The sequence below is a fragment of the Panthera tigris genome, chromosome A3 (assembly GCF_018350195.1).
Source record: "Panthera tigris isolate Pti1 chromosome A3, P.tigris_Pti1_mat1.1, whole genome shotgun sequence".
NCBI classification, from domain to species: domain Eukaryota; kingdom Metazoa; phylum Chordata; class Mammalia; order Carnivora; family Felidae; genus Panthera; species Panthera tigris.
Window position 1 is genome coordinate 103,269,401 of NC_056662.1, and position 26,519 is coordinate 103,295,919.

General features: G+C 43.4%; 1 protein-coding gene across 1 annotated transcript in view; it reads right to left on the reverse strand.

The window, feature by feature from the left end:
• LOC122237115 (acyl-coenzyme A oxidase-like protein) overlaps positions 1 to 26,519 on the reverse strand; it is an 89,682-nt gene that overhangs the window by 58,165 nt on the left and 4,998 nt on the right. The window contains exons 3-5 of the mRNA XM_042979845.1: positions 25,395 to 25,512; positions 14,562 to 14,602; positions 8,615 to 8,768 (exon numbers count right to left, since the gene is read on the reverse strand). Coding sequence (XP_042835779.1) covers positions 8,615 to 8,768; positions 14,562 to 14,602; positions 25,395 to 25,512 — 313 coding nt within the window. The remainder of the gene's footprint in view (positions 1 to 8,614; positions 8,769 to 14,561; positions 14,603 to 25,394; positions 25,513 to 26,519) is intronic.

Here is a 26,519-nt window from a genome sequence, read left to right on the forward strand (position 1 = left end):
GTGCGGGGCTCGAACTCACGGACCGCGAGATCATGACCTGAGTCGAAGTTGGACGTCCAACCGACTGAGCCACCCAGGCGCCCCAACACAGAGGTTTTTAAAATAGTGGGTTATGTTAAATGAAGGTTAAGCATAGAACATTGATTAAAATGGCACCCGGGCACCAGAAACAAAGTTATTATCCTCCCAAGGTCCTGAATTAGGAGTGAGAGCCTTGGATTTGGGAGACCTGAATCAGAACGCGCCTCCATCTTCTACTAGATCTGGAGAAATAGCATCTCACCTCTGGTCTTAGTTCTTCAATCCATGGGAGAACCATAAGGATAATAATTCTTGCTCATAGGACTGTTGGAGGATTAAAGGTGGCAACATGTATACAGGCTCTGGCACCTTACCTAGCAGGGACTCAGAGGATGTTAGGGAGTCAAAAACAAAACTTTTCTGAAAAACAACCACAACAAAAAAGAGCTGAGTCCTCTAATCTTGGAGCAAGGGTCTTTCAAAGTTGAGAAACAATTTATCATCATAAAGCATTTTTATTGTGCTGTCTTTCTAAATCCCTACAATCAAACAGGTTGTTGTCTGCATAATGACCAGAAAGTGAGAGCAGCAATGAGGAGAAACCTAGGATTTTAATCCAGAGGCCCAAAATGTTGAGATTCTTCTTCAAGGCCCTAACTCTGTCCAGAGAAAGGATTCTCTGATCAATGAAATGTAAAGGGACTAAGTCGATCAGAGACCTACCGGTGTTCTAGAAAATTGGGTTGGGGCTGAGCAAAGAGTCTGACTGAAGAAGCTGTCGTAGTAGCACAGAGAGGGCCCTTCTACTGCGATCAGCATTTGGATCCTAGCCAGTCCCTCCTCAGGAGGTCTGCCAGATCCTTGCACCATTTCTGAGTGAGGGCCATGCATGAACCCCTTTCACTCTGTTACCCAGTCACTTGGCACTAGGGTGAAGCCCAACTCACCCCTACCCTGCCCACACATGCAATCCTAGCCAGCTGGACCCATGACGTCCATGCCTAGAATCCTCCACAAGGACGGCTAGTGCCACGTGGCCCAGGCACCAGCCAGGACTTTTCTTGGCTCTGTTTCTACTTAAGATATTGGACGGGGAGTAAAATGGTCTCTGCCATATTAGATCCAAGTCAGGCTGACCTACTTATCTGTTTTGAGCAATCCACGTCCAGGGGATTACTATGAAAAGCTGAGCAGTTAAAGAACACCATCTATTTTGTTCCAGGGAATAGTAAATCTGCCGCATCGAGGACAGAGAGGGGACCCTCAAACAGCTATGTTCCTTGCACCAGCCTGCCTGCCTGCACAGAGCCCACTCTGCCTGAAGGACTTCATATTCCACAAGAGTTCCAATTCCTCCTTGGGCCTAAAGTGGGCCTACTCCACTCTTGTGTTTTTGAGTCTGGTTTTTCTAGTTCTTCTGGCTCTTCTTTGGTCAGCAGCGCTCTTAGCTGCTTGCATTCAGATACCCTCTCTCCTTACTACTCTGCAGCACCCCCAGGAAATCAGGAACCATGTGTGAGAGTCAACAAGCATGACCAGGCTCCAGAGAAGCTGGCCAGGCTCCTTCGGGAACGAGTAAGGGCTTGAGCTTCAGCACATGGACTTCATGTCCTCTCTTTGGGATTCCCAGAGTTCTGTTTTGCTTATTTCAGGCCTTGGCTCTGTTCCAAGAAATGGTCAATGCCAGATAAATGAGGTGGTGTTGAATCTCCCTGAGGAATTAGTCTTGGGATTAAGTCTACTAAATAACCGAGGGGCTCCACATCACATCACTTTTTTTTTTTTTAATTTACAAACACTTGTAATTGTTTTAGTGTTCTCTTATGCAATCTTTAAAATATAACGATTCAGTCATTGCCCAGCTGGATGACGTCTCCAAACAGCAAACAGCAGCTCTGTGTCTAACATGAAAGGAATGGTCAATGCATGTCTGCTGATAACCTTAGCATCACGCTGGGTCATAGATCTCTTCTGAGACTTTCCCCTGCTCCAATTTTGTACAGATATTTCTTTATTCTGCTTCAGCCAGTTCTGCTCTTTCATGCGGGATTCTGAAACACACTGAGGAGAAATGGAGCAGCCAGGGGCTGAGATGGGAAGGCTCTCACAAAGGGGCCCTGATGGAGGGGGTGGCATCTTCCACTGTTGATATCAAGGGGACCACACAGACAGCACAGCCCCCGGTCATGGGCATCCAGGTACAGGTAACAATCAAGGGCCAAAGGACATTGTAGCAGGCCCCTGTGAAGAATGTGGCTGTGTAGGGCCAAGGTCAACAGCCAGGGCTCCCGTTAAGTTCTACTCCAGTGGAAGAAACAGCAGGAACTATGCAGTTTCTAGGCCCCACACCTGTTTTTGCAGACCCTGATGATTTGGAGTCAGATCTGCTGAGAATGTGACTTGCTTCTACTCTCCAAGGCCGCACCCTGAGGAGCCCTAACCAGGCAGTTCCCACATGTGTCTAATGGGTCATGGTGGGAGGACGATGAGAGAGCTGGGATTCACATCCAGGAAAAAAAAGCAGAGGAGATTCTAGTATTTTCCTGAGTGCCTATCAGATGCTAGGTTTCAAGAGGTGAGGAAACTGAGGCTCCAAGTGGTAAGATCCAAGGTCACAGAGCCCTGACCAAAAGGTCCCACCCCTTCTGTGATGAGTGCTCCCCTCACCACCTCTCATACTGCCCCTTTTCATGATGCAGCCTCCTAAAAAGGTTCTGCAATCCAGGGTTCTGCTTCGTTATTCCTCTCTCAGACAACGGTAGGAAATTCAATCTGAGTTTGCTTGGATATGGAGAAAAGAGACAATGCGTAAGGATAGTCGAATAGCAACAATCCTAGGAACTTGGTTGACCCTGTCAATCCTTAAAGAAAGAAGGTGGAAGCAAAGAGAAGCAGCTGAGGCCTGAGTCATGTGACTAACCAGAGCCCACAGAATTTGATTCTCGGTGTTCCCACACGGGCAGGTGAAGGGTTTTCATCATGTCCAAATGAGGCCAGTTGGGTTCTCCACTTACATATGGAGATTAAAAGCCAAAATGCAGAACACGTGTGAGCACAAAGCCCTGGCCGTTGGGAATGGTGCCCGGCTGCACGCCAGGAGTGGGCTTTGCTTTCCCAGCTCCTGTTCCAGCCCCTCCCTGACTTACCAAAGAGGTTTGGGGTGAGTAATCTAACCACATCCCGCCTCACCTCCCCCAGCCCTGTAACAGGGGGCAAGAGCAGAGAGTCACCTCAGAGGGTCTGATAGGAAGAGGGTCTGGTCCTGCCAGCCAACCTCCCCCATGATGGGAGGATCCGGTTTAATGCTAACTTCCGGGCAGTTCAGCAAGAGTCGTCTATAGGCTCAGGAAGGGGAGAGACCTGTCCAAGGTCACATAGCTGCGAAGTGGCATGCTAGATTTAAACTGCGCTCATCCCATTAACGTGAGCCCAGCTATCTTCTGGAGCATGGGGCACATCTGGTTTGCATATGGCACAGTGGTTTCGAGCATGGCCTCTGGAGACAGACTCTCTGGCTTTAAAGGCTAACTCTGCCACATTTTAGCTGCTTAACCGTGGGCCAGTTGTTTCATCCCGATCTGGCCTCAGTTTTCTCCTGTGGAAAGTTAGTCTGATTAATAGTACTCATCTAATTTGAGAGTTAGCTAAGTTACTACATGGAAAGCACTTATAAAGGTGCCTACATATATAGAAGGTGCTTAATGACTGTTAACTAAAACAAATACAAAGTAAAGAGACCCCACAGCCCCTGGATCCTGGGCCCCTGCATGTGCTGTGTCTGACATGGGAAGAGGCTGCCGTTCATCAGCATGAAGCATCAGTTGGAAGGGCAGGGCTGGAGTACCAGAGGCACTGAGCCCCATGGAGCTCAGACCTCATCTTTGGTTAAGTGTGGGCTTTGTAACATTCTGTTAAACTGAAGTAGGACCTGCGTGCAATGGGTGTCTCATTCACTCCGTGGCATTTGTTCACTCCACACAGAGAAGGTGAACTTCACCTCCTTGGCGAGCCTCCCAGGCAGCTCCGTGTGATTTCCCACTCCTGCTCAGGGCATTGCTTCACCACAGCAACATGGGCTCGGGGATCAGACGAATCAGGCTTCAACTCCCCCGGCAGCCTGTGGGAGCTCGGGCAAGTCCAACTGCTCTGAGCCCCCATTTCCTCATCTGCAAAGTGGGGATAAGCAAAGTAGCCGCCTGCAAAGGTCGTTATTGGGTTTAGGGTTATTACATCCTCTGGAATTGGCCCCTCTGTCGTGATGAAATGGCCACGGCAGCGTTCTTGGCTCTGAAATCCATTTTCTCTGATATTAAGTCACTCCAGCTCTCCTTTGAGGAGTGTGTGCATGGCATCTCTTTTTCCACCTTTTTTACTTTTAACCTCTTTGTGTCTTTAAATTCGAAGTGTGTTTCTTGGAGGCATATAGTTTGGTCTTGCTTTTTCTATCCAATCTGGCAAGCTCTGCCTTTCAATTGGGGTATTTGCATTTAAAGCGTTTTCGAACACGGTTTGGCTTACATCTACCATACGGCTGTTTGTTTTCTACTTGAACAATCTCTTCATTCTCTGCTACTTCTTTTCCTGCCTTCTTTTGGATTGATTTAGGATTGCTGGATTCCATTTTAACTCCTTTGTTGGCCGATTAGCTATAACTCTTCATTATTTTAGTGGCGGCTTTAGGGTTTATAGTATAAATCTTCAACTTCCCACGGTCAGTCTCCTTCCAGGTGATGTGATACCACATTAGGTATAGCATAAAAACCTCACCATAGTATTACTGCCTTTTCTCCCTTCCGGCCTTTATGTGATTATTGTCACACATTTTGCTTTTACGTATGTTATAAACCTCACTCTACATGATTATTATGTTTTGTTGAGAGAGTCCATTACCTTTTAAAGAGATGTAAACACTAGGACAAATCTTCTACATTGGCCCAGAAAGTTACCATTTTGGGCACTTTTCATTGCTTTCTGCAGATCTACGTTTCTATCTTGTATCATTTTCCCTCTGTGTGAAGAACGTCCTCTAATATTTCTTATAGTGAAAGTCCCCTGGTGACGAATCCTTTCAACTCTGCCAAGACTGAATATGTCTTTATTATACCTTTTTTTTTTGAAATATAATTTCGCTGAGTATAGATCTTTTTTTTTTTTTCCTTTAGTACTTTGTAAAATGGTGGTCCACTATCTTCTTGCTTGTAATTTTTTTTCCGGTGAGAAATCTGCTATCAACCTGTATCTTTTTTCTTTCATACATAACATTTCTTTTTTTCTTAGGCTGAGCCTTAAGGTATTCCAGACTGGCCTGTGGGAAAAGGCGCTATTCTCAGTCCCATGTGAGGACCCGATACCTCTCCCTCCGTTCCTTCCACATGATTCTTTCCCTCACACACATGCAATAATCCGTGCTCAGCTGAACGGTCAAAGGGGACCACTGCAGATGCCTGAATTCTCTCTCTGACCGACCAGTTCTCTTCTGTCCCCTACCCTATTCTGTGAATTCCAGATGCTTTGGTTGCCCTGGAATCTCAGCATCTTCAAATCGGGGAGTTTGCTGCGCTCTGCCTCGGCTGCCCCACCTAAGGGATGGTGTGGAAACTCTCTCAAGGCAGTAAAATTGGGGCAAACGTAGGGCTCATCTGGCGCATTTCCTCGCTGTCAGAGATCACTGTCCCTCACTGCCTGATGTCCAGTGTCTTGAAAACCGTTTAGTTCACATATACCATCCACCTTCTGGCTGTTTCAGTCAGGAGGGTATACTTGCCACATGGAACTTCAACCTGGTCGGAGCGGGAGCCCCCAAATGCTCATTTGACAGAATCGTAGGGTCACGCAATTCCATGCACAGCATACAGTGTCCCCCCTCACATTATCTGGGCCTCAGGATAGGGAACGTGTACCTACTACACTGCTCCACACACAGAGACGGAACTTAGAAATACTTAGCAATGACTCCTAATCAGCAGTTGTTAAGGCAATGGTGTGCTTGCATGAACAGGAATTATGAAAATTCCAATCAGTATTGTTCACTTGATCTAATTGTGGGGAAAAAATGGTATGAAATGTCATTTATGTCAGGCTTTATGCACAAAAAGTGACAGACTACGCTTCCACTCGTGCTCTGCATTTGTCTACTTCATTGCTAAAAATGTTCTTTTAGCAACTAAATGTCACTCTTGCAACATTCAACCTATCACCCAAAGAAAGCGACAATTGCTGAGGCTCCTGTAGAAAGAGCCAACCTAAGGCTTTCTCATGGTTTCCTGACACACAGTGATAATATTATTAAAGGAGACCACCAAGTGCTATAGATATTAAATGTGGAGAGAAAGAACTTCAGAACCCACACGTTTGCACACACAGTTTAAGAGCAACCGTGCAGGGATGGTGAACTCTCTCCTAGACCAAACGTTGGAGGCCGCTGGGTCTTGAATCTTCCCCTCAGTCCCAAGAAAAGCCAAGCAGACAGGAAGAACTGATCACTTTTGTAAGTGGCAATGCTTGGGAGACATTATAATAGCCTTTTTCTCTTTCCCATTTGCAAATACATAATCTGAAATCCCAAAGAGCCAAATTAGTAACATTCCACTGAAACTAAATTATCAGAGATAATGAATGCACAGGGCAACAGTGCAATCAACGAGTCTGTCTGTTCATCATCCTATTTGCCATCAGTCCATCTGCCCATCAGTCCAGCTGTCCATCATTCTGTCTGTCCTTCAGGTCATCCAGGAGGTTATGAAGGCCCAGGGGCAGAAGGCCACTGGGCATGTCAGCCTATGAAATGCATCAAAGGGAATGAGCCAAGGGAGGAAGACTAGAAGACCACAGGTGGTTTTGAGCACACCCTCGGGTTGAGTCACCTGTCGGAAGCCACAATATCTGCATCTGCTCAATACTCCCGGCAGAGCCCTAACCCTCCCCTGTGTGGGCTACCTCTGCCTGAGGTGGCAGGGGGTCACTTCCGGTCTTACCTCCCACCTGCTAACCTAAATTTTCTTGCTGTACCCCACAATCCCTGTTCAAAGAGACAGCCACCTCCCTGGAGCTACAGGTGGAAACGAGCCATGTGGCAGGAGGCTTCCACCTTGTCGGGTCACTAAGGAATGTCACAATGAGCCACTGCACCTAGCTGCCTCAGAGGACCTCGGCTCCTGGTCCAGCTGTGCCCCGGGGCCAGCTGTTATTTTGTTCTCCATTCTCTTTCTTTCCATGTGGACTCCCACACAACAGCCCCACAGGAGCAAAGCAAGCATGCCCGTCACCAATGTCACCACCACCACCATCGTGGACAGAGTGCACACCTACCTAACTGAGGCCTCCCTGCATCACGGGCACATCTTTACGTGGCTACCTTAAGAGAAATGATTACACTGGCTCTCAGATGAGAGAACGCAGGAGGCTCTCCTTCCCATCCACATGGTTCGTGTGGGACAAACCCTGGGGCTCTGCCTATTGTGAAGGTCCAGCCCTTCCTCACCTCTCTCCTTACCCCTCCAGAGGCCCCAGCTCTGATACACAGAGGCAGGGTGACAGGCTTTCTGGAAACTTAGCCTTTCCCTTTTGTTTCCCACCAACGTCCTTAACTTGCTCTTGAGCCCTTCGTTCTCACTGAGGCCAAAACTCTTCCTCTTCCTTCCTCTGCAAGTTCAGAGCTGCCGTCTGTAGGCCAATATTCAGCCAGATTCAGGATTAAACTCGGGCCAAAAACCCAGCAGGGGCTCCCTGTCCCCTCCTTCCTCCAGGAAGTGTTTTTTGGAGGCTCCAGCAGCACCTGCATCCTTCCTGCACGTGGAGGAAGCAACGCAGCCCCTGGGGGTCGCCAATGCAGGGCTGTCATCTGGGGATAAACCCCAGGCGCCACCGCAGCTGATGCCCGGAGCCCTGCCATGCCACCGTGTCACGGGTCCACAACCCCACACCACATCTGCCATGCCTTCACACACTCCCCCGTGGGTCCCCCTTCTCCCCAGCTCTGAACCCCCATAGGGTTGCAGAGACTCCCCATCTCCTATTTGTTTCCCCGAACCTCGCCGGCACCTGTGCTCTCAGGGTTGTGGGGGGATTGGGCACAGATTCTAGCTGTTCTCAACGTCCCCCTCAACTCTCCAAAGACTCATACTGACACTTCTCAACACCTCGTGCCCCTCACAGCACAATCCAGGCTGAGGCCCAGGGCTGGGGACATACTAAGCAGTCTCCAAATGCTCGGCACATCCCGGTCTGCCTTCTTCCCAGGGCTGGATAGCCCCGGGGTCACTTCCTGTATCCTCCGCAAGGGGGATTTCAAACACTGGAGCGGTGCTTTCATCAGCCGACCCTCATTGGCCCTTTCCCATACTGTCCACAGCGGCCACCGCAAGCTTAACGATATATAGACTGCGGGCCTCCACGGGCCAGGCCATCCGGCCAGCATTTTACAATTACCGTCCGCACCAGTCCTCGCAGCAGGGTAGGGGGCGGACACGCGTGATGCACCCCGGGTCACCCGGGCTCCGGGTTTCCTCCCGGCTCCGAAGCCGGTGCTCTGCTCGCTGGCGCACAGGGCTGGCCTGGCACGCGCACTGCAGCAGGGGGGACCTGCGGGGCTCACCATGCCTCCTGTGCACTCGGGGCAGTCCTGCAGGCAGCTGACGTTCTCCCACGTACTGTAGGCCTTCAGCCCCGCCACCAGAGCCTGCAAGGGGCGACTGTCCACGAGCTCCTTCCCACGGAAGGCGTCCTTGTCCAGGAGGCCCCCGGCATACCTGTGAGAGGAGCGCAGGCCTGTGATGGAAGCAGCAGCCCCGCCCACCACCACAGCACCACGGCGCAGGCGCATCTGAGGCCGGGCGCAGGTGCCACCTGCTCCTTCCTCAAGACGCTCCCGAAGGCTCCATGTGCCCTTCAGAACTGTCACCCTGCACCCTGCCACCGTGAGGCTGCACCACGCCACCTCTCCTGGGAAATCTCCCTTGCCTTCTGTCCAGGTTCACTTTCCTGCCGGTCCCTCAGAGGCCCCATGGTTCACACTGACGTTTGTCTTCGCACCCCTCGACCCCACGAAAAGCAGGCACTCGGTTTCACGCTCTCCCTGTTTCGGTCTACCATATAGGATCATATTCTAAACTACCTCCCTCTGCCCTTCACACACAAAAGTTTTACATGTCTCTCGTATTTTTAATTTGTCTAATGCTACTGCCACTGAACGTGTGCTAGGTGGAATAAATAATGCCCCTCCCCCAAGATGTCCACGTCCTCGTCCCTGAAACCTGGAGTATGTTACCCCCACGTGGCAGAAGGGATTTTTCACTTGCGATTAAATCGAGGATCTTGCGCTCGCTCGGAAGATCATCCTGGATTATCCAGGGGAGCCCAGTGTAATCACGAGGTTCCTTATAAGCGAGAGGGAGGCCAGAGAAGAAGATGTGACAACAAAGCAGTCAGGGAGACGCAGCGAGAGACTCGACTGGCCATTGCTGGTTTTGAAACGGGGGAAAGGGCCATGAGCCAAGTAATGAGGTGGCTTCCAGAAGCTAGAAAAGGCAAGGAAGCAGATTCTCCCCTAGAGTCTCCGGAAGGAGTGCAGCCTGCTAACGCTTTGATTTTTCATGGAGACCCACTCCAGACTTCTGATCTCCAGAGCTACAACAAATTTGTGTTATTTTAAGCCACCAAGTTTGTGCAATTTGTTTTAGCGCCGATAGGTATACAGAAATGAATAATTTCTTCCTTCAAAGTGGTAAAAGTCACTGTTTCCCTTCACCTCTCAGCCACCTGTGGCCACAACTGCTGCACAGTGCAATCTCTACGGGCCTCCTCCCTCCATCTGCACACCTCCCCCTCAGGTTTTCTTCTTTGTCATATTTCAAAATGCTGTAATGGAGAGTATAGGTTCCCCTCTCTCTCCCTGCTGAACACCTTCCTATTGACCTGTTTTTAAAGTCTCTTAAAATGAGTTATTGTTTGTAACAACTCCTGGGAACAAAATCCTTAGTGAACTCTTTCTCTCTATGCTCAACCAAACTCCAGGACCTAAAGTCAAGTGTGGTAAACACACTGGGGTGGGTACTTTCCTCTAAGCACCTCAAACTCATGGAAAGTACCATGAAGTATGGCCTTACTGGTCTTCTCAACTGAAGCCCCAGACTCAGGAGATTGATAAGAGTGTTTGCCGTTAGACGTGATGATTCATTGTTTTCTATCAACTGAGTGTCATCTGTTGAGATACTTACATGGGGTTTCTCGTTTATAAGGTGACTATGGTAAATCATACAAATTGATTTTCAAATGTTACACAAACCTAACACTCCTAGCATAAACCCCACATGTTTGCTATATATTATTTTACAGTAAAATATACGGATCTACTAACATTTTGTTCACAAGGGATATTAGTCTCACAGTGTCTTTGTCTGGTGTTTGATGTCAGGGTGATACTCCTAAAGTGAGTTAGAAAGGTTTCCCTTCTCTTTCATTTTCTGAAGGAGTTTGTGTAAAGTTAGTATGTTTTATTTTCTTAAGTATTTGGTAGATTTCACCAGCAATGCCAGATGAAGCTATTCAGATTTTTTAGTTCTTTCTGAGTCACTTTTAGTAACATGTATCTTTCATGAAATTTTCTATTTCATATCTGTTGTCAAACATATTGGCATTACATTGACATGACACCAATAATAATAATATTTAATTTTATCCTTTCAGTGTCTGTAGGATGTGTACTGATGTCTTCTCATTTATTTCAGATCCTGACCATTTGTCTCTTTTTTTCTTAATGAATCTAGCTGAAGGTTTATCAATTTTATCTATCTTTTGAAAGAAAAAATAATTTTTGGCTTAATTAGGTTTATTTTTGGCTATTCTTTCAAAGTCTTCTCTCATTTTTCTTATTCTTTGTGCTTACTTTGATTTGATCCTTTTTTTTCTAACTTCTTACAATGGAAATTTATACCATTGGTTTTCCACTTCTCTTTTTTTCTTTCTTTTTTCTTTTTTTTTTTAAAGTAGGCTCCACGCCCAGTGTGGAGGCCAACTCAGAGCTTAAAGTCATGACCCTGAGATCAAGACCTAAGCTGAGATCAAGAGGTGGGTGCTTAACTGACTGAGCCACCCAGGTGCCCCTCTACCTTTCTTCTTTTCTAATGTAACTATTTAAATTATAAATTTTTGTCTAAGCACTGCGCTAGCTGTGTACCACATATTCTGATATGTTCTGTTTCATTTTCATTTTGTTCAAAATATTTTCTGATTTCCCTGTGATTTCTTTTTTGACCTATAAAGTATGTGTGTTGTCTAATTTCCTAATGTATGGAATTATTCCGGATGTTTTCATTATTAATTTCTAATTTAATTTCATTATAATCAGAAAACATATTTTGCATGATTTCAATCCTTTACATTTACATGGTCTGTCTTAATAAATGTTCTATGTGCACTCGAAAAGAATAGACATTTTCTCAAAGAAAGACATACAGATGGCTAACTACCATGAAAATATGCTCGACATCACAAATCATCAGGGAAATGCAAATTAAAACCACAATGAGATATCATCTCACACCTGTCAGAATGGCTAAAATAAAAAACACAAGAAATAACAAGTATTGGTGAGGATATGAAGAAAAAAAGGAACCCTTGTGCATGGTTGGTGGGAATGCACAGTGGTGCAGCCACTGTGGAAAACAGTATGGTGGTTTCTTAAAAAAATAAAAATAAAATTACCACATGATCCAGTAATTCCACTACTGGGCATTTATCCAAAGAAAATGAAAACACTAATTCAAAAAGATACATGTACCCCTACGTTTACTGTAGTATTATTTACAATAGCCAAGATATGGAAGCAATCCAAGTGTCCATTAATAGGTGAATGGATACAGAAGATCTGGTATATATACCTACAATAGAATATTATTCAGCCATAAAAAAAAAAGAATGAAATCTTGCCATTTGCAATAATATGGATGGACACAGAAGGTATAATGCTTAGTGAAATAAGTCAGCCAGAGAAAGACATATCCCATATGATTTCACTCATATGTGGAATTTAAGAAATGAAACAAGTGAACAAAGCAAAAAGAAAGAGAGAACAAAAAAACCCAGACTCTTAACTACAAAGAACAAACTGATGGTTACCAGAGGGGAGGTGGGTGGAGGGGGGACGGGTGAAATAGATGAAGAGGATTAAGAATATGCATATCTTGGGGCGCCTGGGTGGCTCAGTCGGTTGGGCGTCCGACTTTCGGCTCAGTTCATGATCTCGCGGTCTGTGAGTTCGAGCCCCGCGTCGGGCTCTGCGCTGACAGCTCGGAGCCTGGAGCCTGCTTTGGATTCTGGGTCTCCCTCTCCCTCTGCCCCTCCCCCACTCACACTCTGTCTCTATCAAAAAATGAATAAACGTTAAAAAAATTTAAAAAAAGAATATGCATATCTTGATGAACACTGAGTAATGTACAGAATTGTTGAATCGGACATGTATTGTTCACCTGAAACTAATATAACCCTGTATATTAATTATACCTAAATAAAATAAATAAAATAAAAGAGAAAAGAGAAAAGAAAAGTGCATTATGTTGTTGGGTATTCTGTAAATGTCATTTAGGTCAGGCTCATTAGTAATATTGTTCATATGTTTTGTATCATTACTGTTTATTATATCGATTTTTAAATTGATTTTATTATATCACTTATTCAGAAGGACTGAGGTCTGCAACTTTAATTTTAGATTTGTCAATTTCTCCTTTCAATACTTGCCACTTTTGCTTCAAGTATTTTGAAGCTATTTTGTGAGTCCAAGTCCATACACATTTGATTTTTATGTCTTTCTGATGAGTAGACTGTTTATCATTATGAAGTGTTCCTCTTCATTTCTGGTAATATTATTTTTTCTGAGTCTACTTTATCTGATAATAATATATCCACTCCAGCTCTCTTACGGTTAATGTTTGCAGGTGTAAATGTTTTATTCTCACACTTCTAATCTCAGATTTTATATTTTAAGTGGGTTTCGTATAGAAAGCATCTAGTTCACTCTTCATTTTTTATCATGTCTAACAATCTGCAAATTAAAGAGGAGGGTTTAAACCATTTATACCTAATGTAATTATCAACATGATTAAGTATGAAACTATTATCTTGCAATATCCCCCTCTATTTATCCCATATGTTCTTTGTTCTCTTTTCCCTCTGCTTCCGTCTTCTTTTGATTAATGGAATCGGTTTTAGTATTCCACTGTTGTTCCAGCTTTAACTATGTTACTTTTATGTTTTTTAGTGATTTTTATGGTCTAACCTATGTGTCTTTAGCCTAACACATTCTTCTCTCAAATAACATTGCACCACTTCTCCGATAATGTAATAACTTTGTAATACAACAATACACTTCCATTTTATTCTCCCCCCCATTGTGCTACTTTTGAGATTATATATATATATATATATATATATATATACATATACATATTCTATGCATATATAGAGAATATATTCTATGCATATATAGAGAATATATTCTATATATTCTGCATGTTTTAAAATTCATTGCATTTTTGCTTTACATAATTTATCTTTCTTCCTTATCAACATCATTGAGGATAATTTATTTTACGACAGACTGCATTCATTCAAAGCATGCCATTTAAAGAGTTTTGATGACTGTAAATACCCATAATACTAGAGTCAAGCTACAGAACATTTCCAACACCTTCCAAAAAAAATGCTTCATGTCTTTTTGCGGTCCATCCTTTCCTTGATCCCCATTCTCCAGCCAACCACTAACCTGCTGCTTGTCGGTAAAGATTAGTTTACATTTTATGTAAATAAGATTATACAATATGTTATGTCTTGCTTCTTTCAATCAGTACGCTATTTTGAGATTCATCCTTACTGTAGCATTTGTTCCTTTTTATTGCTGACCAGAATTCCACTCTGTGCAATGCACAGATCACCCATCATTTTTGCATTCACGGTTGATGAACATTCTGGTTGTTTCCAGTTGAGGGCTGTTACAAAGAAAACACTATGGAAACTCATGTAAAAAATCTTAGAGGAGACATATGTCTTTATTTCTCTTTAGTAAATATGTAGGAGGGAAGTGACTGCGTCATATGGCAGATACATTTTCAACGTTTGAAGAAACTGCCAAACAGTTTTCCAAAGTGTTTGCGCAATTTTACATTCCTACCCGCAGTGCAGAATTCTAGTTGTTCCACGTCTGCCAATAGTTGGTCTTTTCAGTCTTTTTAATTTTAGTCAGTCTAGTGGATATGGAATGGCGTATCGTCATGGCTTTAATTTACATTTCCCTGATAACTAGCATCTTTTTATGTATGCATTGGCTCATCAGTCATACATTTGCTTTTGTTAAGCGTCTATTTGATTCTTTTGTGCATACTCTATTGGCTTGCCCCTCTTGTTTTTAGCTGAATTTTATTTTCCATGTTTTTACATGTCCCTTTCGTGTTCCCTTGTAAGATACATGTATGGCAAACATTTCCTCCCATTCTGGGGCTTGCCTCTTCATTTAAGTAATGACAAAATCAATTTTGGCTCAAGGTATTTACCTTTTTCCATCCACGGGATAATATTGCAATGTCTGAATATCCTTGTTTCCTCAGTGAAACCTGAACATGCAAAAGATGTTGCATTGGACCTCATTCTACAGCAAACAGGAAAGACTGCCATGTTCAGTGAAACCTGAACATGCAAAAGATGTTGCATTGGACCTCATTCTACAGCAAACAGGAAAGACTGCTGAGACCAATAAGCTGGGACAAATGGAAATACAGGGAAATCATCATTTGTTTCATTGACACTTCATCTAACTTTGTCCTTTCAACAACCCCATGAAACAGGAAATTATATCCCCATTTTATAGATGGGGAAACAGAGGTCCGAGTGAGGCTACATACCTAAGTCTAGGTCTCCCAGAGCAGAGCGGTGCTAGGATTCAAGCCCAGGACTCTCTAGTCCTAAACATGCTCTTTTCATGATGAATAACGAGTTTGCCAGTGCCCTGAGGAAGTTAATAGCATTCTTGATCTGCTATAGTACCACCCCCCATGCCTTTCACTGTGACTGCCATACAATAATTCTCAGAGAATCCCAGAGCTGAGCATTTAAAAAAAAATGTATATATGACTCCCTGCTGACATCCCTAAACACACACACACACACACACACAGAGCCCTAGACATTCTCTAGGGTAGAAATGGGTGGGGAATAAGAAATAAATCTGCTTTAAGAAAAGAAAGACTCATGAGACTCTCTCCTAGCAGAGGTCTAGTGAGATTTCTTTCCAATGCTGGCCTGTGATTTTACTTAACATTGACAAGACATAGACCCCGCGGAGGGGAGCCTCTGTCTCCCAGACACAAAGGTGCACCCAGTGACTCTAATTCTTTAATATACTCTCATGTCTGCTTGCAAAGGGGAACTGAGAAGCCTCCCACGTGCAGGGTATGGTAGAGTCCAGAAGGTGCGTATCTTGAGACTATCTGATACGAGAAACTCAGAGTGGCCCAGAGGATCAATTAGGATTTATGGGTTCTGTGGAAAAATTATTCCTCATTTCGAAATACGTTTATTTTATAGGCAATGCCTCTAGAAATGCAAGGTATTTGTTACAGCCACTTGAATTATTAGAACCCACCCACAGGGTGAGATTCAGGAGAAATGCGGAGTATCTCTAAAACTGTTAAGTCAGTGAGAGGGCAGGATTCAATTTACAAAAGTCTGTTTTACATAAAAACAGCAGACAAGACTTTTTGGCAATAAGGTTTCAGGATTATATTAAAAACACAGTTCAATGCACAAATGGTGGTGTTCATTTGCTGAGGAATATCCAAAGCACTTAAATATCCTGGACTCCATTCTTTGACAAGGACAGGACTTTGGTGAGTTTCTGAAGTCATAAAGTATCATTTCACCTTAATGAGATCTTATTTTGTGCCAGGCACTGTTCTAGGTATTATGGAAACATCAATTAAAAAACAAGGAGACACTTGGTGAGTTGTCTGAGGTGTTAAAGAAGTTACTAAGGACAGTATGTGATACATGATAAGCAATAGAATATGTTAGTTATTATTGTAATTTTATTCTTAAAGATGTTGGGTAGGGGTGCCTGGGTGGCTCAGTCAGTTAAGTGTCTGACTCTTAATTTCAGCTCAGGTCATGATCATACGGTTTGTGAGATTGAGCCCCATGTTGGGCTCTGAGCTGACAGCGTGGAGCTTGCGTCAGATTCTCTCTCTCTCTCTCTCTCTCTCTCTCTCTCTCTCTCTCAAAAATAAATAAAAAGGGGCACCTGGGTAGCTCAGTCGGTTGAGCGTCCAACTTCGGCTCAGGTCCCAATCTCTCGGTACATAAGTTTGAGCCCCACATCGGGTTCTGTGCTGACAGCTCAGAGCCTGGAGCCTGCTTCAGATTCTATGTCTCCCTCTCTCTGCCCCTCCTGTGCTCGTGCTCTGTCTCTCAAAAATAAATAAACATTTTAAACAAATAAAAAAACAAACATTAAAAAAAAGATGTTGGGTAAGAAGAGACTGTGAGAGAAAATGAGAGAATCCCAGTGAAAGATAACAGCGATGGTGCTGTGACCCACCCCCCACCACCCCCACCGGCCTGGAACCCAGCCTTGAATGAATAAGAGGTGAGGTGGGCCCAAAATACTCCTTTTGGCTGGTACACTTAAAATACTGAAATTAAAAGCTAGGAAATTCATTGTAGTAGCAAATCCCCCTAAACGACTCCCAGGAGAGGTATCAGCTACCAACTGCACTGGCCAGCGAGCTCTTGGACTAACTCCTTCCCGCCATATAACTGCTGCTTTAGGGACCAACAGAAAGTTGAAAAGCAAAGCTTCGAACAACTACGTGGCCAAGTGTGACGTAATTACACAAGGCAATTTCATTCAGTGCAGCGGAAGCAACCTGTGCAGAGAGCTAGGTACCTACCGTTAGGTGTGGAGATGCCAAATTAAGGACCCACAGCTTCTATGTGTGAAGCCTGCACAACCTCAGACCAATCATAATGGTGCAGTGACAAGAGGGGGCCCAGGCTGCTGCTCCAAGAAGCTTCTAAAGGGGCTCCTTATTCCAAGAGAGATTCAGAGAAGGTGTCCCGGAGGAGATGCCGGTCTGAACTGTATCTACGAACTGCCAGTGAGGAAAGACCAAGACGTGAGAGATGAATGTGGAGACAGGCTGAGGACGCTGCTTGCAGGGAAGGCCAAAGCAGGGCAGAGGCCGAGTACAGAACCTCAAGGTAGAGGAGAGAAGACACAGTGGGGTGGAGGCTGGCAAGGGGCCAGACAGAGGAAAGTGCCACAGGAGAGAGCTTAAGGGTATCCAGTACGGAAGGCTTTGGAGGGTTCTAGGAGGGTCCAGCAGTCAAGTGGAGTTCAGATTCTATTCAGGTTAGTTGCTTGTGGAGAATGTATCTGATGAGGCCAGGCTGCATGTGGGGGACAGGGTGCAGGAAGGGGAGCTGGGGAGGGTCCAGGTGAGATGATAAAGAGGGAGGGCCTTGAGTGATTTCCATGCAGGAGGAAACCTTGTCACAATGTGGCTATTGGTAAGGTGAGGGTAGGAAACTTGAGTTTCAGCGGTGATGGCAACAACAACAGCTGACATTTACTGAGCATTATGGCCACCTCAGGAGGGGTTCTGCCATCGCAGTCAGTGGATGAGAACATAGAGGGCATCAGCCGGGCGGTGCAAGACCCGCATGCCAAGATGCCCACCAGTGTGCCCCCGAGCCAGGAAGCATGCAGGGTGCCATCGGTACTCAGCAGTGGGAAGCCGGCTTGGGATGTCCTGGGCCCTATGGGAGGAGTTTAGTAAGAGACCCAAGGATAGCACCCATGGCCAAAGGCAGAAAACAGGAATCCTACCTGGCCACCCAGGCAGGGCTGTTGGTTGCCGGTCCTCAGGGGCTGGAAAGGTGCCTGACACACAGGTCGTGTGAAGAAGGGAGGAGGGAACACATCTGCCAGTTCTGGAGAGGGTAGGCAGGGAAAAAAGCCTTGGCAGGCTCTTCAGGAGCCCATCGTCTCTCTCAGAGGCCCCCACCCCACCAGCCCTTGCCTCATCAAGCCAGCCCCGCTAGCCAGTGGCTGACGAGCCGGTGGGGAGAAGGGTCCCATCTCTTCCTGAACTGAACAGGCTCCAAAGGACATCCTCTCCTTGTTAAAGGCAAGGGAATGTGAGTGATGTGGGGGGGGTGGGGGTTGGGTAGTGGTACTCACTAAGGGCTAGACAGGTCCTCCCTGTCTCCAGACCTGTGAGGGCAATGGCGAAGAAAGGGGATAAGGAAGAGGGTAAGTGGCTTGCCCACCTGCTACTGCCAGACCCCAGACAAGGCATGGCATACTCCGTGCGGCAGGGACCGTGTCTGACTCGAGCCCTAGCACACGTCCAGGACCTAGCAAGGACCACCGCCAGATTTAACAAGTAGAAACAGGAGAATTTCAGTTAAGCAATGCATAAGTTTTAGTTCAGGTGCTGGGATGTACTTAGACTAAAAAATCATACATTGGACGTCTGAGATTCGAATTTGGGGGACTGTATTTTACCTGGTGAACCTACCAGCGAGGTCCCGTGTGCTTACTAAATATGTAAACGCACGTGCACTGACAGAAGCCATTCGACCTCATTTCTATTACCTACCTTTTAACTGTGAAGCGAAGCGCTAATTATTCATTTTTGTCACATTAGAAGGGAGGAGAGGCAGGGCCAGCTGACCTAGCCGGTGGTACTTTTCCTGCTCACTCAACTCCAGACCCAGACACTTAAGGTGTAGGCTACTCTCACGAGTGTTTCTCTGTGCTTGAGGAGGACCCAGCACATTGACTAAACATTGAACTCATCAAACCTGAGGTTACCCAGACCCTGAAACTTGAAGCCAGTTGACTGGCATCATTATACCCATGAGAATTAGGAGATGGGGGCTAGAAGCAAGGTCTGATAGCTTTCTTAAAAAATGGGTGTGAAGGGGCACCTGGGTGGCTCAGTCGGTTAAGGGTCCGACTTCGGCTCAGGTCATGATCTCACAGTCTGTGAGTTTGAGCCCCGTGTCAGGCTCTGTGCTGACAGCTCAGAGCCTGGAGCCTGCTTCGGATTCTGTGTCTCCCTCTCTCTCTGTCTCAAAAATAAATAAAAACATTTAAAAAATTTTTTAAAAATTAAAAAATGGGTGTGCAGTGGGGAGAGGTACTTAGCATAAAGTTTTATCATGTTACAACCAGCTTCATTGAACTATTTCCTCACAAGTCAGAGAAGAGACAACAGGGGCTATAAACTAGAGAGAAACAAGAAAGCCAGGATATGTTACAGAAAACACCAGCTTCTCTCTGGGCTTGTTTTAAAACACAGACAGCCTTTTCCTCCACAGTTGAAGTGTTTCTTCCTGGAGATTCCAATAGCCAGATTTTCAGTGGGTCAACCCCTGCTGCAGTAGGTGGGTAGAGAGAAGGGTTGGGGGGGAGAGAGGTGGGAGGAGTAAGAGAGAGAGAGAGAGAGAGAGGGAAAGGAAAGGAAAGGAAGGGAAGGGAAGGGAAGGGAAGGGAAGGGAAGGGAAGGGAAGGGAAGGGAAGGGAAAGGAAAGGAAAGGAAAGGAAAGGAAAGGAAAGGAAAGGAAAGGAAAGGAAAGGAAAGGAAAGGAAAGGAAAGGAAAGGCAAGGCAAGGCAAGGCAAGACAAGATGAAGGATCAACAGAGCCACAATGGAGACCCTGAGCAAGGCCAGAAACCAGAGTGTGTAAGGAGGTGAAGGTCAGGAAAGTCTGGAAGGTCTTGGGGTCAATTAGACTGACATCTTGATGAGGTGTGGACCTGACCCTGTCCTGTTCAGTACTATTACCCATGCATGGCATGTGATTTTTTTTTTTTTTAGGATTCCGTGATTTTTTACTAATTAATTAATTTCCATTAATCACCTTTTATTGCTCCCCTTGAAACCTTAAGCTAGAATTGTGACCTCTCTATTTCTCTGATCTTGGCATTTGTGGGGTGTCTCTCTAAAAATCAAGAGAAACTTTAATTTTTACTAATAGTATCAATACAGAGCTTATAAAATAAAGATAAATTAAGTTTAAACCAAGATAAAAAATAAATAGAGCTGAAGAAAAAGGAAACGTGTTGTACATATCACACTTCTGTTACACAGGTGCACATATATATGTGTATATATACACATATAAATGTGGAATATATAGCGGCTCTTCGTTATGTGATCTATTAACTTCATGGGCCATGGATTTGTAAATAGCGGACAGAGAAGTAAATGTGTAGATTCTCTTGCCTCTTTGTAATACTTACCAGTAACGCTGGGCAAAAAATTCAAAGATGAATTTTATTTTCCTTTGCTATACATGTGAAAAATTATCAGGTTTCATCATCAGATTACTTTGACCCAATGTAAATTTTCATGATAATTTAATGCTGCTGCCTTTTATCTGTTAGTGAAGTTTATTTTCAGGTCACACTAGGAAGCTCCCCAAAAAGCTCCTGTGGTTCTCAACTCTGTTGGCTCGCTAGAATCACCCTTAAAGGAGCTTAAATACACACACTCCAGATTCTTGGGGAAAAGAAAAAGCAAACAAGTACGGGTAAAAGCAGAGAGGAGATCATATGGAACTAAGAAATTACTCAATAACCCCCTAAAAAAGAAAGAATTACAGTCTTTTAAGTTTACATTATATATAAAGTGGTATAATGCCAATTCAAGGTGGATACTGGCAAGATAAGGATGCATATTACAATACTTACAGTATTCACAAGAAGAAGAAAGAGGGAATGAAGAAACCAAGAAAAGACAGGACAAGGCAAGTACCAAAACGGAAGACTTAACTATATTAGGAACTACGGTAAATAAAAATGAACTTAACATTCCAAATTAAAAGATTATCAAATTGTATAAAAAAGCAAGATCTCACCATGTGCTATTTATAAAAATCTTACTGTGACCCACATAGGTTGATACAATGACAGGTTAAAATAAAAGGTTGGGAAGAGATATACCACGAAAACACTAAGCATAAAAAAACCAGTATGGTTGTATCAATACCAAAGAAAGTAGACTTCAAGACAAGAAAAATGACCAGAAATGAAGAGAAATATTAATGAATATAACAGGCTAACTTCCTCTAGAAGAAATAATAACCCCAAAATCTGTATGTGCTAAAAAACAAAGCTTAAAAATACACATAATAAAATTAGCAGAAATTTTGTTAACAATACATTTTTATTTTATACAGAAAGGTTTTAGAGCAACAAGCTAGAAAAAAAGAGCAAATTAATTCCCAACTAAATAGAAAAGAGAACATAATAAAGACAAGAAATTAAATCAATAACAAAAAATGCATAAAAATATAACAAAAGCATTCAAGACAAAAGTATATTATTTGAAAAGATTAACAAAACTGATAAATGGCTGGCAAAATTGACCCCCCTCAAAAAGCCAAAAATTATATTAGGAATAAGGTCATCACTACAGATCCTATAGACATTAATATTATGATAAGAAAATATTATTGACAACTTAAAGTTTACAAATTAGCAGAAAAGGACAAACTCCTTGAAATACACAAAGTAACAAAACTAACACAGAAGAACTTGGTAATCTTTTTCTTTTTAATTAATTTATTTACTTTCAGAGAAAGAGAGAGAGAGCACGCAGGGAGGAGCAGAGAGGGAGAGAAAGAGAGAGAATCCCAAGCAGACGCCATGCTGCCAACACAGAGCCCAATGTGGGGCTCAAACTCACAAACCGTGATATCATGACCTGAACTTAAATCAAGCTTTGGATGCTTAACCAACTGAGCCATGCAGGTGCCCCTAACAACTTGGTAATCTTAAGATTCATATTTGTTGAAGAAATTAATAGAGTAATCAAAAATCTTTGTATTAAAAAAAATGCCCAGATGGCTTCTTAGTAAACACTATCAAATTTAAGGAAGAAATAATACCAATCTTATAAAAACTCCTTGAGAAAATATAGAAGGGACCACTTTCTTATTCATGTTATGAGGACAGCATAACCCTTATACCAAAACCTAACAAGGACATTTCAAAGGAAAGAAAAGTATATTCTTCACAGATATAAACACAAAAATCCTTATCCAAACATGACCAATTTGAATCCAATAATATAAAAATATTATAATACATTATGACCAATTAAAGAATGCAAATCCAGCTCAATATTTGAAAAGTAATCAATGTAACTCACTTCATTAATAGAATGAAGAAATCTCATATGATCAGCTAAATAGAAAAATTAAGTCAAAATCCAATATTCATGATAAAAATATCCAGCCAACTAGGAGTAGAAAGGAACTTCCTCAGTCTAATAAAAGGCATTCCACAAAAACCCTTCAGTGAATGTTCACACTTAATAGGGAAATATGGAATACTTTTCTTACAAAATCAGGAACAAAATAAGAATGTCCACTCTCACCATTGTTATTCAATATTTTACTGTCAATATTTTCAGTCCAGTCCAATAAGACAAGAAAAAGAATTTTTAAAAGGCATAAATATTGGCAAGGAAGAAGTAAAACTCTCTTCATGTACATGTGACATGACGATATATATAGAAAATCCTAAAGAGTCTATAATGAAACTACTAAATCTACTAAATGAATTCAGTGAGAATATAAGAGGTTAATATAAAAAATTCAATTATATTTTTACATGACATTAAGAAACATTTGATAATTAAATTTTAAAAGCAATTCTATTTGAATAAATTTAGTAAAAAATGTGAAAGACCTCTACACTGTAAATTATAAAACACTAAGAAAAATTAAATTCCTATATAAAGAGAGATAAACCATCTTCTTAGATTTGAAAGACCCAGAACTGCCCAAATTGCTTAATAGATTCCATGCAAGGGGCATATGTACCCCAATGTTTATAGCAGCACTTTCAATAATAGCCAAATTATGAAAAAAAGCCTAAATGTCCATCAACTGACGAATGGATAGAGAAGATGTGGTTTATATATACAATGGAATACTACTTGGCGATGAGAAAGAATGAAATCTGTCCATTTGTAGCAACACAGATGGAACTGGAGGGTATTATGCTAAGTGAAATAAGTCAGTCAGAGAAAGACAGGTACCATATGTTTTCGCTCATATGTGGATCCTGAGAAACTTAACAGAAGACCATGGGGGAGAGGGGCAAAAAAAAAGTTACAGAGAGGGAGGGAGGCAAACCATAAGAGACTCTTAAATACTGAGAACAAACTGAGGATTGATGGGGAGTGGGAAAGAGGGGAAAGTGGGTGATGGGCATTGAGGAGGACACCTGTTAGGATGAGCACTGGGTCTTGTATGGAAACCAATTTGACAAATTATATTTAATAAAAAAAAATAGATTCCATGCAATCTCAAATAAATCCAATCAGGCTTTGTGTTCAAAAAAACAAAAAACCAAAAACTGAAAACCTGGTAAGCAGATCCAAAATTGTATACGGAAATACAAAGTGCCCAAACGAGTCAAAACACCCAAGAAAATTTTGAAAAAGAACAGACTTAGATGACTCATACAACCTGATTTTTTTTGCAACAGTTTTGAGACACCAAACAGTTTTTATCTCAGAATAGAGTAACCAGGACTCTCATGCATAGCTGAAATGAATATAAAATGGTACTACCTCTCTGAAAAATGGCAGTTTCTATAAATTTAGACATACACATATGCAATTACCCTGCAAGTAAATACCCTAAGAAAAATGAAAACCTTGGATGAGAATATTCACTGGTGTCTTAGTCACAGTAGCTAAAAGATTAGACACAACCCAAATGTCCAGCCCTGGGAGAATGTATTAAAAAATTGTGGTTTATTTATTTAATGTTACTACTCAGCACTAAAAATTAATAAACTATCAACAGCATTGAGGAACATTAAGACATTATGTGGGATGAAATAAACTGGACACACGCAAAAAATATATACTGTATGTTTCCATTTACAGGAAGCTCAAGAACTGACAAAATTAAGCTCTGGGAGTGGAACTCAGAAAGGTGGTTGTCTCTCGAGGTGAGGGCCAACTGCAAAGAGGGAAATTTTTTTTTAATTTTTTAATTTAAAAAAATGTTAATGTTTATTTTTGAGAGAGAGACAGAGACAGAGACAGAAAGTGTGTGGGGGAGAGGCAGAGAGTGAGGGAGGCACGTAATGCAAAGCAGGCTCCAGGCTGAGCTGTCAGCACAGAGCCTGACGTGGGACTCGAACCCACCAGCCGTGAGATCATGACCTGAGTGAAGCTGGACGCTTAACTGATTGAGCGAGCCACCCAGGTGCCCCAAAGAGGGAAATGTTTCATATTTGGTTTGAGCATTCATTACACAAGGGTATATGCTTGTCATTGAACTATACCCTAAAATCTGTGCATTTTACCATGTGCAAATTAAATCTCAAAAACCACTGAAAAATATTTTAAGTAAGATGTTGGGTGTGAGTGATTTACATTTATTTTCTTCTGGGTGGCTTGGATTGATTGATCTTAGTGGTACCTGAAGCTCAGTCTGTAGGATTTGCTGTTCGAGAACCGTGGAATGCCAGGCTTGAGTGCAGTAAGAGCAGAGGTGTGCCCGCTCATGCCCCTCCCAGCCAGGCAGCCCCTCAAGCTAGCTGCACACCAGACTGGCAGGGCCCTCCGATTACCCTCCTTTTGTAAAGCCTGGCACCAGCCTACCCATCGGTGCAGTAAATTTCAAACACACACCAATTCTCAATTACTCAGAAATTAATTCCCTAAGAAGCAGGATTGCATAGGGAGGAAAGAACACAGGATAAAGGTCCAAAGTGTGGAGTTATATTCCCAGTGCATCTGCTCCCAGACCCTGTGATCTTAGGCAAATCCCCAATTTTCTGACCTTCAGAAGGTGGTGATAGCACACAACTGCCCAGGCAACATTCCAGGGCTTTGCGGAGGAATAGCTGAGAGGCAGAGATGGAAGCCTGCTATAAAATGCAAAGCTCCGTGTGAATTTACAGGACTATCACCGTTATTTTATTCAGTAGCCTGACTCCGACCCCCCTCCCCAATCCTACATGTGCACACAACCTTGACCTATTTTTGAAAAATTTAAATTAGAACCTTTATCAGAGGTAGAGAAATTTTAACAGCCAAGTCTGTTTCTTTTAGAAAATATGGAGAAACATTGGTTCAAGGTTTTTCAAATCCTCTGTGGATCCCATCCACCCAGATACACAGACAATCAAGATTCAGACATCACTTTTAACCTGAACATCAGATTTTAGCCACAGACTTTCCTGTCCCCACTTAGAAAATGAAGTCCCCACCTGCCTCTCCCCTCACTCCTTACTAATGCCAGGCAGGACCTCACACTCATTTTTACAGAGCAAACCCTGAGAGCCATCTCACCTGCTGGCGAAGGTCAAGGCCAAGGCTGTGGCCAGGTGAGGCATCAGCCTGAAGGGTCTGTGTTTGGTGCTCAATGATCTTGACTTCTTTCTTGGCTTTAGGCCCAAACTGCCTCCGGCTAGAGAGAATCAAGCAGGCACAAATTTTATCAAAATTCAATAGGCAACTTCATTTCCAGAGCTAAAAGTGCTAAGCAGCCATTTGCCTTTAAAACACTTCAGAATACAGAATGCCCGGGTCTCCTAAACTGTGGTTGAGATAATTAGATATCAAAAGTTTCTTAGGATAGTCCAACAGAAAAGCTTTTTGGCTCTTCTGGAAATTAATCTTCCCACCATGGACTATTTTTAAAGCAGCCTATCTGTTTAATTAATACACAGAGTAATTTTTACTCCTTAACATTTACATGGCATTTTATAGTTCCGGGTGCCCCGCGATCATTAATTATTCAGCTTTGCTAAGTTTGTGACATAATTAATAGGACGGGAGCAATATCTTAGAATGTATTTCAAAAGGACATTCTCAACAAGGAGGCAACTCTAACCCCGCTGCTCCCGTCAGATTCACAGGCAGGTCATTACTTTCAGCCCACCTAAATCCCCCTGCAGTTCCACACAGAAAGGTGTCCACATCCCGCCGCAAGTACTGTGCTTTATGAACAGCTGCTGCTCTAAGGCAGTGGTGTCCGGGCAAATCGAGGCCTTCCTTAGAGCAGTTCGTGAGTGGGGGGGGGGGGGGGAGGGGGGGATTATCCCCACAGGCAACACCCAGGGTCTAATCCTACAGAATCCCTCCACCGCAGACTGCAAAAAGCCTGGCCTGTCGGAAGTCACCTCCCTCCCCAGCCCTGTGATGGCTCTACAGCCCCGGGTTCGGCAGCCTCCCCTCTGAACATCTCTGATCTTCACGCTGATTTTTGAAAGGACACCTCACGCACGTGCACATGCACACACACACACACACACACACACACACAGGCGCACGTAATGCTATATTATCAAACCGGCAGAGCAAAATTCGTGCTTCAGACACCGGTGAGGTGAGGGTATCTATGAGTCACAAGGAGAGAAGGGAAACGGGAGTTTTTAAACATTTTTATACTCGATAGACTTTCTTAAACATAAT